Raw genomic sequence first — 17732 nt, forward strand, 5'->3', positions numbered from 1 at the left:
ATTTGAATCATACTTAAAATATTTACTTCATATATATACACACATATATATGTTTATATATATGCTAATATATATGACATAGGTATATTATAGAAAATATACATCAAAGCACTTATGCATACCTATTATTTCCAAAATAATGAAAATGAAAAAAGACATGATGTTAAAAAAAACAACTGTGGTTTTCATTCTGAGTGAAATAGGGAAGAAGAGTTTTGATCAGAATAACATGCTCTTAAGTAAGATGAAAGGATAACACTGGCTGCTATACTGAGAGTAGATTGTAGGGATGTGAGCTATTGCAGTAAATCAGAAGAAATGATGGAGTCTTTGACCAAAAAGGCAGTGGTGGAAATGGTGAGAAGTGGTCAGTTTCTGGAAATGTTTTGAAGACAGAATCAACAGGATGGGATGGATTCGGAGCGCCAAAGAAAGAGCGATGTTGATGACGACTCCAAAGTTTTTGGCCTGAGCCAAAGAATAGAATTTCTAGTAGTGACACGAAGAAGATTATGGGTAGAACAAGTTTTAGGGGGAAAGAGTAGGAATTAAGTTTTGGACATATTTCATTTGAAATGTCTATTCAATAATCAAGTGGGAGGGACTTCCCTGGTGGAGCAGTTGTTTAAGACTCCGTGCTCCCAATGCAGGGGGCCCGGGTTCGATCCCTGGTCAGGGAACTAGATCCCACATGCATGCCACAACTAAGAGTTTGCATGCCACAAATCAGGAACCCATGTGCCACAACTAAGGAGCCAGTGAGCCGCAACTAAGGAGCCAGTAAGCCACAAATAAGACCCGGTGCAACCAAATAAATAAATAAATAAAATAAATAAATATTAAAAAAAATAATCAAGTGGGAATTGTGAGTAAGAGTTTGGATATATGTGTTGTTAGGTCATAGGAAAGGTCCAACACAGAGATATAAATTTGGGAATTATTAGCATATAGATGGCATTTAGGGGCTTAAGACTGGGTATAATCAGCAAAGAAAGAGTAAAAGAAGAGAAGAGGTACCAAGACTCAACCCTGGGGCACCCCAACATTTAGAGGCTTAGCAGAGAAGTTGTGGACAAACAAGGAGACTGAGAAACATGGACCAGTGAGGTTGACGGAAAAGTAGGAGTATGTGATGTGCAGAAAATGAGGCAACCAACGACTGTTTCACAAAGGAGAGAGCAAACAACTGAATCAAATATAGTTGATATGGCAAGAAAAGTGGGAACCAAGCGTTTATTGTGTTTAGCAACATGGAGGTCATTGCTGACCTTGAGAAGAGTAATTTCGGTGAAGTGGTAGGGGTAAAAGATAATTGCAGGACTTCCCTGGTGGCACAGTGGTTAAGAATCCACCTGCCAATGCAGGGGACACGGGTTTGAGCCCTGGTCCAGGAAGATCCCACATGCCGCAGAGCGACTAAGCCCATGCGCCACAGCTACTGAGCCTGCGCACCACAACCACTGAAGCCCGCAAGCCTAGAGCCTGTGCTCCGCAACAAGAGAAGCCACTGCTATGAGAAGCCTGCACACTGCAACGAAGAGTAGCCCCCAGTCGCCGCAACTAGAGAAAGCCCATGCACAGCAACGAAGACCCAACACAGCCAAAAATGAATAAATTTATATAAAAAAAGATAATTGCAGCAAGTTAAGAGAAAATGAGAGAAGAGAAACCAGAGATAGCGAGTATAGAAAACTCAAGTTTTGTGCAAAAATGAGCAGAGAAATGGAGTGGCAGGGAGGGGAAAAAATTTTTTTTTAAGGTGGGGCAAACAATAGCCTATCAGTATACTGATGAGAAGGAACAAGTAGAGAGGGAAAGGCTGACTGACAAATCGGGGTTAAGGGGCTTAATGTAATTAGTTCTGGTGGTCTCGGAGCAGGGCACATGGAGGCAAGGCAGTGAGTGTAAGAGGATTAGAGGGAAAGAGGGGTCCTTTCTTCACTCCTGTTGGAGGAGACACGGAGGCTTGGAGAGCGTAGTCTGTGGAGTCTGCGGAAGGGCTTCCTTACTGTGAGAGTCAGGCCTACCTCTTCCAGCTATCCATCAAACACTATCATCCATCAGAGCCCATCCTAAGCTTTCTCAGCTTCGCAGGTAATACTCGCTAGGCGACTTTGTCATCCAATAACAGATTCGAACAACTACTTGGAGGCCGATGACTCATAAATGTGGATTCTCAGCACAGTCCTGTTTTCTCTGCTCTAGACCTGGATATCCCACTGCTTACCATACACCCTCTTTTTCTCAGCACGTCCACAGCCAAACACACAGTCTTCCTCCCAGACCTGCTCCTCTCAGCAGAGAGCACCACCTTCTGAGCCAGCAGCTGCGCTGGATCCCTGACGTCTCTTTCTCCCCGCCTACCAACCCCCAGCCGCGAACTCAATCCATCACTCGGTTCCGTCGACGATTTCATGTCCTCTATAGCCCTCTAATCTATCCACCTCCACAAGCCTCCCCATTGCACCTAGAGCTCTACCATCGCCTCTGAACTGGTCTGTCCACATCTGTACTGGACCTTTCTGTTATTCTCCACACTGTCCCAAGATTGGAAATCCTGGGAGATTTTCAAAGCTCTCAAGCCTTTTCATGCCATTCTTTTCAACCTGAAACTCTGCAGCAACTCCTCCCTGTTCTCAGGACAAAGTCAAAATGCTTTAACGCGATCAGCATCTGCACAACCACCTGTCCAGCTCTGCTGCAGCCTGTGTCTACACCTCGCTCTCAGACACCCCAGTCATGCCTGCCTCCTTCAGTGCAAGCAAGGACAGCCTGTGCTCATCGCCATCCCAGGGCTTTGCAAATGCTACTCCCTCCGCGTGGAATGCTTCCCCTCCCACTTTGCCTGGTTAAGGCCTCCTAATCTTTCAGATCTCAGCTTGCACATCCCTCCCTGGAGCTCCCCAGCCAGGACACATCTCCCAGTTAGTTATGTGCTCAAGCACTTGCATCATCAATCTTTCTCCTGAGGTTCTGGTAACAGTGGCAGTTTTACATTTTGTTTGTGATTATTTGATTAATATCTCCCCTGGCCGACTCCCTGAGGGCACGGACCCTCCGTGAGAGCTTGAGATCACGTCTGGTTTTGCTCAATATTACATTTCCAGCACCTACCAAAGTGTCCCACACCTAGTAGATCCTCAATAAATACCTGTTGAGTAAACGAATGATCGAAGATGTTATAGAAAGCCTTTAAGCTTTCTCAAACGCAGGATCTCCCTTGATCTAGTACGAGATTTCAATGGTTCTGGAACTCTATTTCAGTCAGTAAGTGTATCTGAGGTCCTGGCTTGGTGGCAGGCCTCCTCTGCTGTGCTGGAAATGGGTAGGCTGCTCTGTGGCCTGAGTGTCCTCCGGGAGCGTCTCACACATGGGAACAGAAGGCCCGTCTCCAGCTCTCTCAAGCATGCTGAGAAGCCTCGTCATGAAGCCACCCGCTGTTCGGGGTGGGTCCCCGTCCCTTTATCTGAGACTGGGCACCCATTGGCCACGTTCTGAAGCAGCATATATCTGGATGGCGAGGTCAACAACAACTAAATGGGTGGCAGGAAGGCGCTTGAGGAACCTTGAGTGAGCGCTGAGGGTTGGCTCAGGGGCACTCAGTTCCTGCGTCAGGCTAGCCTGGTGGGTTTCTTTACATTAGGACCACCTTATTAAAGGGACCGGGGTGGGGAGGCAACTAGGTTATTTATCTGTATTTAACGTCCCCACTCCCTGACATGTCTACTTCCTGTAGTGACTTAGTCGGCTATTTTCAGTGACAAACAATCTAGCTTCTAGCCCTGGCTCTCTCTGATGTTTTGGCTTCCCCTGGGTTCAGGGGGAAGGGAAGCAGCAGATGCTCCGCTAGCGGTGGCCTCAGCGCCAGCAACCTGCCTGTGCTACTGTTGGTACCCTGGGCCTCTTTTCCTGCCTGCCCTTCCCAGCTCCCCTGGCTGCTGACTCTTTGCCATCTGACCATCTGCCTCGTTCTGCCCCTGTAACCACCACACATCTCTGCCTGACTGATGCTGGCAGGCTCTTTGGGTGCCCATCTGGCTCAGACCTTGGGGTGTATGGAGACTTCTGTGCCTCTTCTTCTCTTTTTAAAAATGTATTTTCTTTATTTATTTTTGGCTGCGTTGGGTCTTCGTTGCTGCGCGCGGGCTTTCTCTAGTTGCGGCAAGAGGGGGCTACTCTTCCTTGCGGTGCGCGGGCTTCTGCAGTGTCTTCTCTTGTTGTGGAGCACGGGCTCTAGGCGCGCGGGCTTCAGTAGTTGTAGCATGCAGCCTCAGTAGTTGTGGCTCATGGGCTCTAGAGCGCAGCCTCAGTAGTTGTGGCCCGTGGGCTTAGTTGCTCCACAGCATGTGCGATCTTCCCGGACCAGGGGTCGAACCCGTGTCCCCTGCATTGGCAGGCGGATTCTTAACCACTGCGCCACCAGGGTAGCCCCCGTGTCTCTTTGGACCTCTGTTCCCTAAACGCCCTATGCAGGCTTTGCTCCCCTAGTCCTGGAATCCTCACTGCTGCTTCAGACCTGGTGAGATATAATAATGAGGTTTAAATAATGAGAAGTCCACCCAGCTATTGTAGTTAGTGTAGCCATACCAAGCCAGCACTACTGGGTGGGTGAAAACTTTGTTATCTCATCTTAGCACTTACTTGATTATACTAAAAATACCTACTTAAGTGTTTTTACTCTAGATCGAGTACCTTGAAGGAAAGAACTGGGCTTATTTATCTCTATATCCCGGGTGCCTATAGCATAGACGTTATTGGTAAATATTGGTTAAACTGAGGTTGGGGAATGGAAGAGAAAGTGCACAGACGATGGTGTTCTGATGTCAGGAAGAAAGGAGGAAAAGGGGGGTTATTTGTGGCTTTAAGTTCATCCCTTCCATTGTGGAGGTGGGCGTAGGGAGGGGGATGAGGGGTAGACTGGAGGGGTGGGGCGTGGGGTGTGGGTGCCCCTGGGCAGAGCAGGGAGCTGCTCTTCCTTGGCTTTGCCACAAACATCCCTGGGCCTTGCTGGGACTTCACCCACCCCCACCTCCATTCCCACCCTACCCTCCATCATGCCTGCAGTCCCACGGATGAGAGATTCTTTTGTCCTGACAAGCAGATGCAAGTGGGACTAAGAGAGGAGTAAATCTGGGAAAGCTGTAGACCACTTGCACCCAGTATTCAGTGCAAGAAAACACTCTGATATAAGGAAAAAGAGATGATGTCTCTGTCATTTCTCTCCTTTCTTTTCCTTTTTTTTAAATGATAAGAGTAATACATATTCATGGAGAAAAAGACAGTTATAAAAGACCTCCGCATTCCCCCAATTCTATGTCCTAACACCAACCACTGTTAACAATTCTTAGAGAAGCCTCTGGAAATGTTCTATTACACAAATATATAATACATATATATATCTCACATACACAAAACGTGTGTGTGTATACACATATGCAGATGGACAGACAGACAGAATTTGATGATACGATGTAATGGAAGAAGAAAATGGTGGCCCAAGGACTTAAAGTGGGGGATGGAGTTGGAGGCTGACCTGAAGAGGCTGTAGATGCACCAGCGGGGGCTCCTGAGGGAGCAAGTGATGCACTGCAAGGACGTAAGTAGGGGGCAGGGCTGTATTCAAATAATAAAATACTTGCATTGCAAGAAACTTTCTGCAGTTTAGGAGGTGGAAAATCTAACATCCAGTTGGCCTCAGTTTTCTTAACTGAAAAATGGGATAATAATGTACATTCCTCACAGGTTAATTGTGAAGATTAAGTGGGGTAATAGGTATTGTGCTTAGCAACCCATGCTGAGCTTTATCTAGGTGCGTGCTGTTATTGTTGTGGTTGTTACGGTGGTTGCTGTCCTTGCTGTTGTTTGTGCACCTAGCACAGCACCTGGCACATAATTGACCCTCAGTCCGTCTGCAGCCAGCATATGGAAAGAACCTCGTGATCGCATCCCTCTTCTCATTTCAGAATTTATTTTTTTGCCATTGCCCTTGTTCCTTCCTTTTTTTTTTTTTTTTCTTCTTTTTCTTTACTACTTTCTAACTTCTTTATGTTGTGCGCCCTTGAAGGAGACTTTCTGGCACCTGGTGGATATAAATCCTTGGAGGTGTGTAGAGATGTTTTAAGTAGCAAAGGTCACTGCCCATTTTCTTCCTCTCTCTTGTCTGGCCTCAAGCTGTTGGAAACGATTAGGCAGAACGTGTACTTATGCACTACACTTTACACACACTACCTGAGGAGATCAATTAGAATTGCTTACTTAAGAAAAATAACTAAAACAAAAAAACAAAAAAACAAAAAACAAAAAAAAGAAAAATAGCTAAAAATCATCAGGACTGCTCTTATTCATTGTGTGCACTTAATTAAATTAATTAATTTATTTTGGTCGTGTGCATTTTAAAAGCATTGACCTTGCAACTCCACTTGAGACATCCTGGCCTAGTGAATCTGTCCTTCTGGGACACTCTGTGTGTTTCTACCTGTATTTAGAATGCCTGGCTTAAAACTCTTAGCTTCCCGAATAGCATTCTGCATCCCGAATGCTCTTAGTTGTCAGTCAAACTGCGCTTGCCTATGCACTCTTCTATCCTTGATTTATAAATAGGTTCAGCTGCCTAACAATTAAATATACTATATTTTGCACATGCACATTCCTTAAGGAGACATTGAGAGGGCAGATGGCTTTTACTGTCGTGATGCTTTCTGGAAACCACCTTCCTAACTTTCCTAAGTGGGTATGTTTTGAAGGATTGGCGATGAGACTTTTGGTCTCACAGGAAATCTAGTATCGAATTTCTAGCAGATCTTCACAGGGACAGGCCCAGGACCAGCTTATACGTGTCAGAGAAGGTCTGCACTGCATGCTTCATGTTACACATGGCTACACATGCTTGTGGCTGTGAGAAATACCGGTGACAAAGGCAATAAGACACCAGAGAAAAGAAAGATCGGTGGGGTCTGAGAAGGAGACAAAGAGGTAGTCTTAGGTGTGATTAAATATTTGATCAAGTTGAAGGAAGGAGACGGCATGCATAAACCAGGGCCCATGAGAGACGTGCCTGGAAACCTGGAAGGGGACATATGGGGAAAATGGCCTTAGGTTAACCTGTCAGAACTGCGAATTGAATAATAATACTGGGTATTACACAGCATTTTCAGATATGATATTGCATTTATTTCTTTATATAATTCAATAAGGTACGTGGATTAAATATCATCACTCTTTTATCCATGGAGAAAATGATGTGGAGAGAACAAAGAGACTTGTCCCTTAGTTTGGGCACTCCGGCTGCCTCACGTTGCTCTCCTGTACCCAGGGTTGCTTCACCTGACACCAGGGTGGAGAGGAATGAGCTCTGACATCAGAGCCCTCAAAGAGACACAGTTCTAGTCTAGATCCTGCAGCTTACTGGGCATGACCCTGGGCCCACCTCTTAAGTTCCCAGCCTGTTTTCTCATGGGAAATGTAAGGAGTGAGTCTGGACAATCTCTAGAGCGTAGCACAGATGCTCGTTGACCGTAGGGTGTAGCCAATTTGGAAGGAAACACTGAGTAGAGTGTGCACGAGGGGACTGCCTTAGATGGCAGTGCAGTCTGGCAGTACAGAGTGAGAGAAAAGGAAGCGTCTGAGGGTGATACGCTGGACTTACAAGCCAAAAGGCCATGTGAATTCATAGTTTGTAGGTAGTGAGTGTGGAAGGATTCAGGAGGCAATTCGGTAAGTTTCCATGTTCAATTAAAAAAAAGACAAGAGAAAGAAAGAACGAACCCAGGTTTGTCCCTTTCCTGTGACCTAGGACACAAGAAGGCTGAGGAATCCGGTCGGACCAATGGGGGGCTCCACCGAGCGCAGTCTCCGAATCCCCCGAGGGCCGCCCGGCCGCGCACCGCCTCCTCGAGGGGTGGGTCACGGTGGGCGAAAAAGGACGGGCGCAGACTTGCAGCCCGCGCCCACGTCGGTTCTCCCCCGCCCCAAGCGCGCTGTCCGCGCTCGCCTCCGCCCCGCCCTCCCACCTCCATTGCCCGGCCCCACCCGCCGCGACTCTCCCTCCTGCAATGTTTAACCGATCCGCAGGCGGGTCGCGGGTGATGCGAATTCCTCGAAGCCTTAAGTAGCTGCCCAGGATTTGGTTAGGATCCCCCAAAGGATCCTTGAGGTTCGTGCCCACACCGCCCACCCCTGCCCCAGGGCACAGAGGGCCTAGGGGGCCGTGGGCGGGGAGGACGCCCCCCACTCACCATCCCCGTCCACCTAGGAGCCCAGTTCCATCCCAGTCCCGCCTGTCTGGGCTGACCCGGAGGGGATTTGGGGCGCGGGGCTGGCCGCTGGCTGGGAAGGCGGAGGAGCCGCTGGAGGTGGCGGAGGCAGGTAACTGCAGGCCCGGAGAGGAGGGGGCTGGGCCGGGGCGGAGGCGCCACCGGGCTGCTTGGGCACCTCTGGGGCCCCCGCCCGACCTCCGCCGGCGTAGCCCGGAGTGGGGACAGTGAGTCAGATCTCGGGCACCCGCGGGAGTGTGGAGGGGGTCAAGTCAGGAAATGACATCAGAGGCCTGTGTTTGGGGAGGGGCGGTCCGTGCCCGGCCGGGGCGGCGGGGGCGGGGGGGTGGCGGGGGCGGGAGGACCTTGCTGAAGCCTCCGGCCCCGGGGCAGGATCAGGGCCCCTTCCTGGGGGAGTTTCCTGCCCCGTCCGCCCTCCCCGCCTCTCCCCGCCCCCTCCCCGGGCCGCTCCTTGTATGGTCTCGGCGCCGCTCTCTCCCCGCCCTCTCCCTCCCTCCCTCTTCCCGCGTCCCTCCCCGCCGGGCTGGAGGCGGCTCGGGACCGGGACGCAGAGTCCGCGGACCCGGCTGCGAGGCGGCCACCCGAGACGCGGCGCGCACGCTCCGACCCGCGGTGAGGCGCGGGGAGCCGCTCCGCGGCCGCCCACGGGGTCGGGAGACGGGGGAGCAGAGGGGAGCCGGGCCGGCGAGGGGGTCCTCTGCCCGGCTCGGCGCTGCGTAACCCGGCCACCCACCCCCCGCAGCACGGCCTGGCCATGGCGGCCCCCCGCCCGCCTCGCGCGATCTCCGTCTCGGCTCCAGTTTTTTACGCCCCGCAGAAGAAGTTCGGCCCGGTGGTGGCCCCAAAGCCCAAAGTGAATCCTTTCCGGCCCGGGGACGGCGAGCCTTCCTCGGCCGCTGGGGCCCAACGCGCACAGATGGGCCGCGTGGGCGAGATTCCCCCGCCGCCCCCGGAAGGTATGTGGTCGAGCTTGGGGGCTGGACCTCGGCGGGCGCCGGCCTGGGGGGAGTGGTTTCGGGAATTTGGGGATGTCTGGAGAGGTCGCAGCGGAGGGGGCTGGGCGCAGCCACCGAGTCCCGAGCAGATGTTCTTACCTCATCGTGGAGCTCATGGCTGGGGGCCAGGGCTCCTGGGACTGTTCCAGGTCCCCCGCCTGGGGGTGGGAGGCGGGAATGTGGGGCACGAATCTTCCCCTCTGGGTCCGTTTTCCGAAGTGTAATGGGAGATGTACCACTCCTCGGCTGAGCCCCGGCCTTTCCTGACCCAGTGCTCCCAGGGCGTCCTGCGCCCAGCCCCCCACCCCGTTAACTTCCCGTACGCTCCAGGACCCTCGAGAGAGTTATTGGGTTGGGGGTTAGAGCTGCTACTTCAAGGAAGGGAACTTGAAGGAAGCGTAGAGGGGTCCCTGCTGACTGTCCTCTCTCTCCTTCCGACACCAGACTTTCCCTTACCGCCTCCTCCTGTGCTTGGGGAGGCCGACGACGCCGAGGGCGCTCTGGGAGGTGCCTTCCCCCCTCCCCCTCCCCCGATCGAGGAACCGTTTCCCCCTGCGCCTTTGGAGGAGGAGATCTTCCCTTCCCCACCGCCTCCGCTAGTGGAGGAGGGAGGGCCTGAGGCCCCCATACAGCTCCCACCACAGGTATGGAGGCCTGGGAGAGGCAGCTACAGTGGACACCCCAAGGAAAGGAGAGGAGGATCCTCTCCGCTGACCTCCCCGCATCTCTGCCCTCATGGGGGGTGGGGTGGCAGTGGAGAACTGGGATGGGTGCTCTGACCCCTGACCCTCTAGCCCAGGGAGAAGGTGAGCAGTATTGATCTGGAGATCGACTCTCTGTCTTCATTGCTGGATGACATGACCAAGAATGATCCCTTCAAAGCCCGGGTAAGGGGCAGGAGAGTAGGAAAGGCAGGGCAGGGAGGAAGGGCATGGGGATGGAGTTATGGAGGGCAGAAGCCTCTCTAAGGCACTCCTCTCTCCCCTCTGCCTTCCCTTGCAGGTGTCATCTGGATATGTACTCCCACCGGTCACCACTCCATTCGTTTCCAAGTCCAGTTCTAAGCCTGCAACTGGGGGCACAGCTCCCCTGCCTCCCTGGAAGTCCCCTGCTAGCTCCCAGCCTCTGTCGCAGGCTCAGCCTCAGAGCCAGACACATATTCACGTGCAGTCCCAGCCCCAGGCCCAGGCCCAGGCCCAGGCCCAGCCTCAGGTCCAGATGCATGTCCAGCCCCAGCCGCAGCCTGTGCCTTTGGCTAACACCCAGCCCCGAGGTCCCCCTGCCCCATCTCCAACCCCTAAGTTTTCTCCAGTGACTCCCAAGTTTACTCCTGTGGCTTCCAAGTTCAGCGCTGGAGCTCCAGGTGGACCCGGGTCACAGCCCACTCAGAAGTTGGGGCCCCCTGAAGCTCCCTCTTCCACTGGCACAGGCTCCCCTCAGCCCCCCAGCTTCACCTATGCTCAGCAGAAGGAGAAGCCCCAAGTGCAGGAGAAGCAGCACGCAGTGCCCCCACCGGCTCAAAACCAAAACCAGGTGAGGGAGGGTGGGAAGACCAGGCTGACACCAGGGGGCTGGGGGCATGGCTAAGCCAGGAGCCCGAGGATGAGGAGGGAGGTGGTCCCGGAAAGTGGGGTGGATGTGGGGTGGTGGGATAGGAGTTTTCAGCCTCTGCGGTTGGAATGGTGGGACAATGGCAAGAGAAAGCGCTTCTGGAGGAGAGCCTGGCAGGGTCTGGGGCTGGGTGGGGCCCGACTGGGAGTCAGGGGGAGCACACAGGCTCTGAGTTAGGAGGAGGATTTGGTCGACCTTCCCTTGCGCCCTGCCCCAGAAAGTTGAAGAGGAGGGATGAGATCATCAGCAGTCCAACTTCAGATCTTCCCCCTTCTTGGAGTCTTGAGTTAATCTCTGCTCCTCTGAGTGCTTTCACTGCCTGAGGGCCCATCTGGTGATAAGAGCCACTGGTAAACACTGGCTGAGCCAGCCAGCTTCTGCTCAGTGCCAGGCACTGTGCTCTGTACTCGGGAGGGAAGAGATCGCAAAGAGGTTGAGCCCGAGGGCGTCAGTGGACCTGGAATAGAATTGTGGCTCCCAAGACCCCAGGCAAGTTAGGTGAACTTTGAGCCTCAGTTCACTATCCATCCCTACGATGGTTGGGAAGGTTAAGTGAGCTACAGTGTGGAAAGTGCTGTGGGTCTGTATCCAGCACAGGAACGCCCAGCGCAGAACAGTTATCACTCCTGCCTGACCATTCCTGCCTTCCAGTTCAGGAGGCTGATCTTCTGGGTTGAAGGGACCCTGCCAGTCATCTATCTAGTCCAGCCAGCCACGGAGTTAACTGACCGCATGGATGTCTGTGTGTGTACAGGCACAGGGTAGGAAGAGATGCTAAGTGCCAATGGGTTGTGCAGAATCCTACGTTACAGGAACTCCACACAGGGAGCCACTGTTGAGGCTGGGAAGTTAGGAAGAGGCATCATGGTGCTACTGTGCCTCGAAGGCTGGTGGGACTTAAGAATCCAGAGAGGAGAGGGACAGGCATTCGGGTGGGAGCAGCATGAACAAAACTCAAGGGCACAGATGCACCAGGGGTGTCTGGAGGATAGAAAGTGGAAGGTCCCTGTGGGGAAATTACAGAGCCATGCTTAGAGAGGTGGGAGGGCGCTTAGTGGGAAGGAGATGAAATAGCGCACCCAGGGAGCCTGTGGGTCCTGGAGAGGCAGTAATGATTTTTGAGGTGGTGTGTGTCTGGGTGGGGAGGTCTGGTGACAGCCGTGCTTTTGGAAAAGTTTTTCCAGCAGAGGTGTGGCCTAGACGCAGGAGGTCAGCGACGTGTGGGGATTCACTCCTGGGCGGCAGTAACATTAGTGGAAATGAAAAATAAGGCCCGGAGAGGAGGAAGAGCCTCCAGGCTCAGTAACTGACACAGTTGCCAGAGGAGGGGGAGGGGTTAAAAAAAAAAGCCCTGGTGTTTTGGGGAATGACAGTGTTGCTGACAAAATAGAGAAGTCCAGAAGGGGAAATGGTGTGGACCGGAAGAGGTGGGTCCAGCTGTCAGCATGTTGAGCAACAGGTTCCAGGAGGACCTTCTTTCAGCTGGAACTGTCATTCAGTTAGCAATGGGGGATGGGTGGCAGGAGAGGGCCTGGGCTTGAGGTGCGCATATGTGCGTTGGTTGTATGTGGTGATACTGAAGGCCCGGGGACACTTACACAGGAGGGGCCGGGTCCCTGGGAAGAACCTTGGACCAGGGGGAAGAATGGCAGGAGGAGGAGAGTCACAGATCAGGGTGGCATCTCAGAGAAGAGGATGATGGCCGAGGAGCTCTTCAGTGGGGGTCTGAGAAGCATGATGACTAAAATAAGGCCGGAGATAGAGTGGCCTGTTCTCAGAGGTTGGCAGGGAGGGGAAGGCGTGTGTGTGTGTGTGTGTGTGTGGGGGGGGGGGGGGGGAACCAGGGGGAAGAAGCCCGTGGAAGAGGGGTTCTTCTGCCTGAGAGCGGGGAGCAGAGCGCTGCTGGTGACCGCCCCGCCCCCAGGGCTTTCCCAGCCCAGAGACCCTGGACTGTGTGGCCGCAGTCTTGGGCAGAGAGGAGCGAGAGGGAGCTCGAGCCGGCCAGCTCCCAGTTCCTCGCTCACGTAGGAGGTGAGGTCATCCGTGAGAGCCAGGGCGCGACGACGCAGTTGGGGGCTGGAGGAGATGCAAGGGTTTGGAACAGCTGCCATGGGGAAGGCGACTGGGAACCCATAGGAGCCAGATACCAGACAGCCGAGCTGAGGCTGGAGGGCCGGAGGGCGCTGCCGTGTTTGGTGAACTCCCTCTGCAGCATTCAGGGATCTCTCCACCTACTTTCTGCAGTTGGGAGGCAGAAGCAGGAAGCGGGTGGTGGCGTGACCCAGGGTTGAGATTGGATCAGATAAGTGGTGGTGGCTGAAGGTGGCAAGAGTGGCCACGAGAGCCTTGTAGGAGTCGATTGTCGAGGGGCTGGGCTTCAGGGGAGGCAAGCCAGAATGGCTGGATGTAGAAGGCGCGTGGAGAGGGTTGCGAGGCAGAGGAACCAAAGCCTTTCTGAGCAGGTTCGTTCAGTAGATGTGGATGGGAAAAGGGGGAGGAGGTGATGGTTGGGAGGTCACGCCCAGGGTCTTGGAGGCAGAGACCAAGAAATCTCAGGTACAGGGTGTCCCATGGTGGAAGGTGCCTGAGCTGGAGGGACGTTGGGAGCTGTTGGAGTTGCAGAGGTCTGAGTGCCATGCATGTTGAAGCTGGGACACCGGTGCTCGCAGGCAGAGAGGGAAAACAGTGGCCAGACTGGTGTGTCGTGGGGGAGCGTGGGTACCCAAGGAGGGCTGATGCTTGAATGGTTCATACTTCCAAAGAATGGAAGAGGCATTTAAGTGGCACCAGAGAGAAAGGGCTGGCTGTGTCCTCTTTGTCTGTCCCCGAGAAGGGATGACCGGGAGAGGAAAAGGGGAAGCTTACATAGAAGCGGGGGCTTACAGGGGACTTACACAGTCAGCTACAGGCAGGAGGTAGCAGGAGTCCGCGGGGCAAATGGCTGAGAGCCGGAGCATCGATGGATCTGTGCTTCCCCGGGCGGATGCAACTCTCCACGCAGACAGGTGTGAGGGTGGTAGAGCCAGGGCTGAGGGGAAGGTGGCCACGGGAGGAGGGGGCTGGGAGGCTTTGAGTTCCGGGTGTTAGGGGGGTGAAGGCATGGGCAGGTAGAGCATTCAGTGTCGGGGGCCTCGGTCCCGGGTGGACTTAGTAATGGAGACCCACCCAGCATTCCCGTGGGACCATGTCCTGGAAATGCTGCTACAGGCCGGACAGCCCCTGCAGCGCCTCCTCCCGGGAGATCTCAGGGTTCCTGGCACTGCCCCCCTAACCTCACCCCCACCCCCAGTCTCCAGCTGTCTCAGGATCCCCTAACAGGAGGGCTAGGCTGGCCTAGAGAGTGGCCCTTCTCTGAGGCCTACTGGGGAGGGACCCTCTCTAAGGAGGGACCCCAGGACCTCTTCGTGGGAGCTGCGGGCTGGGCTCCTGCAGACAGCCCTGCGGTTTAACCTGACTCCCGCCTGTGTTGTATCCTCACGCTGACAGGGGCTGCTCGGCAGCCGGCGGGACGGGTAGGTGTGTGCGCGCGTGTGGGTGCACACGCCCTCGCGTGCCGGTCTCTTCACGGGGGCCATGTCCCAGCATGCTCTGTGGAGTTGACGCGTGGCCTGGTGTGTTCAGTGCTTCGGTGACCTGCGCTGCTGTGTGCGTGGCCTGCGTCCGCTCCGTCCTTCTGGCCTGCCTGTGACTGCCCAGGGGCTCCGGGCAAAGCGGGTGGAAGTCTCGTCCTCTTCCCCTTCCTTGTGTGGTGCTGGGCCTTGGGGAGGGAGGACGAGCAGCCTTTTGGGTCCAGCCAACTTGAGTATCTGGGAAACGGGAGGGGAGCTGGTCCTTTTTGGAAGGAAGTGGGTAAGGCCGCTGGGGCGGGTCCCTGGAGGGCGTGACCCGTCAGAGAGTGTGAGGAAAGTGTTGGGCTTGCAGGTGCGCTCCTCTGGGGCCCCAGGAGCCTTGACTCTGAAAGAGGTAGAGGAGCTGGAGCAGCTGACGCAGCAGCTGATGCAGGACATGGAGCATCCTCAGAGGCAGAACGTGGCCGCCAGCGGTGAGCCCCCGCCCGCCCGCAGGGACATCTCCTCCGTTCCCGTGCTTTCCGCTGTCTGTGGTTCCACTCCCTGCCCAGGCCAGCTCAGCCCCTGCAAGCTTCACGCCCTTCGTCCCATTCACTTCCGTCTCTGCGGCTTTCCCAGAGTCCTGTGGCCGGTGTCACCAGCCCCTGGCACGTGCTCAACCCGCGGTGCGCGCTCTGGGGCAGCTGTTCCACATCGCCTGCTTTACCTGCCATCAGTGTGAGCAGCGGCTGCAGGGACAGCAGTTCTACAGCCTGGAGGGGGCGCCGTACTGTGAGGGCTGCTATACTGTGAGTCAGGGTCGGGCTGGGGACCCCCGGGGCTCAGCCCGGGGTGGGGGTGGGGGTGGGGTGGGGGGCGAGCGTGGGGCAGCCGTGCCCTGGCAGCCGGCCCGTGGGTGCCGGCTCCCGGCCAGCCTCCTGCTGCTGCCTCCTCAGGACACCCTGGAGAAGTGCAGCGCCTGCGGGCAGCCCATCACTGACCGCATGCTGAGGGCCACGGGCAGGGCCTACCACCCGCAGTGCTTCACCTGTGTCGTCTGCGCCTGCCCCCTCGAGGGCACGGCCTTCATCGTGGACCCGGCCAGCCGGCCCCACTGCGTCCCCGACTACCACAGGTGGGGATCCTCCGCCCCCCGCCGGGCTCTCCTCTGGGCGCCAGCTCCCATATTTCTGGGAGCCAGGCTGCCCCCTGACCCCAAGACGGCTCCAAACGCCTGGACTTGCTTTCTGTCCCCACGTCCTGTCTGTAGACAGCAGACACCAGTTCTTTTGGACTGAGCTGTCCGGCGGCCTTTGGCCTGGATGGCGAGCCTTGCAGCTGGCTCGTCCCCTTCCCCCGGCCCGTCCCCTTCCCCCGGCTCGTCCCCTTCCCCCGGCCCAGCTCTTTATGTTGGGTGTGGTCTTGCATTCAGCACTGTGTGCTGCAGTGACTTCACCTCGCACACAGGCTGGATTCTGAAAGTTCCTTTGGAGATCAGCTGTTTGGAACTCGGGTTTCCCCTTAGAAACGGTGTTTACAAGGTGGCGACTTGCTCAGGCCACTGGCAGGATCCCGTGACGCAGCTAAAGGGCGGGAGCAGGGACGCTGCAGACTCGGATTCCCACCTCTGAGTGTGTGGGAGGTGTACGTTTCGGGGCTCCACCTTGGGTGGCCAGCACGTCACACCCCTCTGTGCCCCTCAGCAGTTGGGCAGAGGCAGCCACGTGGTGCGGGGTAGGCGAGGGGCAGGGTTCCAGGTGTGGGGTCCCAGGTATGGGGTGCTTTCTGCAGGAGCGGCAGGGTGGGTGTGGCAGGAGGTAAGGACCAGTCTGCCATCTCATTTCCCTGCACTCTTGGGGGCAGCGCCGGTGCCCCTCGCCCCCATTCTGACTCGCACCCGGCTCTCTGCCCCGCAGGCAGTATGCCCCCAGGTGCTCCGTCTGCACAGAGCCCATCATGCCCGAGCCTGGCCGAGAGGAGACCGTGCGTGTGGTCGCTCTGGACAAGAACTTCCATATGAAGTGCTACAAGTGTGAGGTCGGCCATCACCCCGGCCCCCTGGGGATGGGAGGTGGTGGGACGCTGCTCACCAACTGAGCGATGGACAGCGCCGGGTGCTGGAGTAAATCAGTGCTGCAATTTTGAGGGTCGACAGAGACGGCATCCACGCCCACCCAGCAGAGATGCTTCCCCGTCACTCCAGGACTGCAGGGTGTGGGTCCTCTGGTCCCACAGGTGTGAGGTCACTGAGTTGCCGATAAACTAAGAAAGGGGACGGACCGATGGGAGGGAAGCGTGTTGTTTTGTTTTGGTAGGGCTGGGGGTCTCAGTGAGGTTAAAGGAGAGTCAGAATAGAGGTGAGACAGGTGGGAGAGGCCGCACATCCTTTATTGGGGCGGGCGCCTCGGAAGCGGCTCTACCCACTGCCCGTCCTCCTGGGGAGAGTCCTAGGGGACAACAGTGAAAGTGTGGTGATGGAGGCGGGGATAGGAGTGGAGGCGGCTGTGATTTGGGGGACACAGACAACGAGGGCATGGCTGAGCCGTGAAGCATCCGGCCTTCCTAATTTAAAGAGGGGAGGTGGGGTGCTTAGGGGGCCTCCCCGCCAGTGCACTCTTTTTCCTTCTCCCAGGACTGTGGGAAGCCACTGTCCATCGAGGCGGACGACAACGGCTGCTTCCCCTTGGATGGCCACGTGCTCTGCCGGAAATGCCACACCACCAGAGCCCAGACCTGAGTGAGGACTGGCTCCCTTCTTGACTGCAAATCCATTCCCCATTAGCAGACCACCCACAATGAGAACACCTCCCCCCTTCACCCTCCCCACAGTTAATTTTTGATGTCGAGCCCCTCCCTCCATGCCGGACCCCACCCCAGTATCCCTTGTGCCCTGATCCAGGGCCCCACCCAACATGGCCTAGGGCTGCAGAGTCCCAGCCCTGGGGTCCAGTCCTCCCCGATCCTGCAGGGACCACCCACCATCGTCTAGGTACCCCACCTGAGGGGGCACCAGACTGAGCGCTGCTGCTTTCACTGCTGCACCGATGCCCTCAGCTGGCCCTCCAGCAGCCTCTTACTCTGCTTGCTGAGGGCCAGGAAACGCCCTGACCTGCTGGGAGGCTGGGCTGGGCTCACCAGCCTGGACGTTCCCACCCACCCCTGTGCTGCCAGGTTGTGGCTACAGCTACAAATAAAAGGTGTTTTCCAGAATTCTTAGCAGTTGACTCTTTTGTGCCTACAGCCCTTGAGGGTGAGATGGAGGAGAGAGAGGGATAAAAACCCTGGGGTAAAGCTGAAAATTCAGC

The 17732-nt window shown here is 55.6% G+C and overlaps 1 protein-coding gene across 3 annotated transcripts; it reads left to right on the plus strand.

Moving 5' to 3' along the window:
- Positions 1 to 8047: 8047 nt before the first annotated feature.
- ZYX (zyxin) lies at positions 8048 to 17637 on the plus strand. 3 transcript variants are annotated; one of them, XM_079932170.1, is made up of 11 exons: positions 8048 to 8152; positions 8252 to 8364; positions 9016 to 9229; positions 9713 to 9912; positions 10063 to 10155; positions 10271 to 10801; positions 14801 to 14921; positions 15067 to 15236; positions 15384 to 15562; positions 16344 to 16464; positions 17060 to 17637. In XM_079932170.1, exons 3-11 carry the CDS (start codon positions 9028 to 9030, stop codon positions 17162 to 17164), a joined length of 1722 nt encoding a protein of 573 aa, XP_079788296.1. In that variant the 5' UTR covers positions 8048 to 8152; positions 8252 to 8364; positions 9016 to 9027; the 3' UTR covers positions 17165 to 17637. The 3 variants fall into 3 exon arrangements, with proteins under 3 accessions (XP_079788296.1, XP_079788297.1, XP_079788295.1); XM_079932169.1 differs by lacking the exons at positions 8048 to 8152; positions 8252 to 8364 and adding an exon at positions 8724 to 8885; XM_079932171.1 differs by lacking the exons at positions 8048 to 8152; positions 8252 to 8364; positions 10063 to 10155 and adding an exon at positions 8723 to 8885.
- Positions 17638 to 17732: the final 95 nt, after the last annotated feature.

Source organism: Stenella coeruleoalba (assembly GCF_951394435.1).
Source record: "Stenella coeruleoalba genome assembly, chromosome: 9".
Lineage (NCBI taxonomy): Eukaryota > Metazoa > Chordata > Mammalia > Artiodactyla > Delphinidae > Stenella > Stenella coeruleoalba.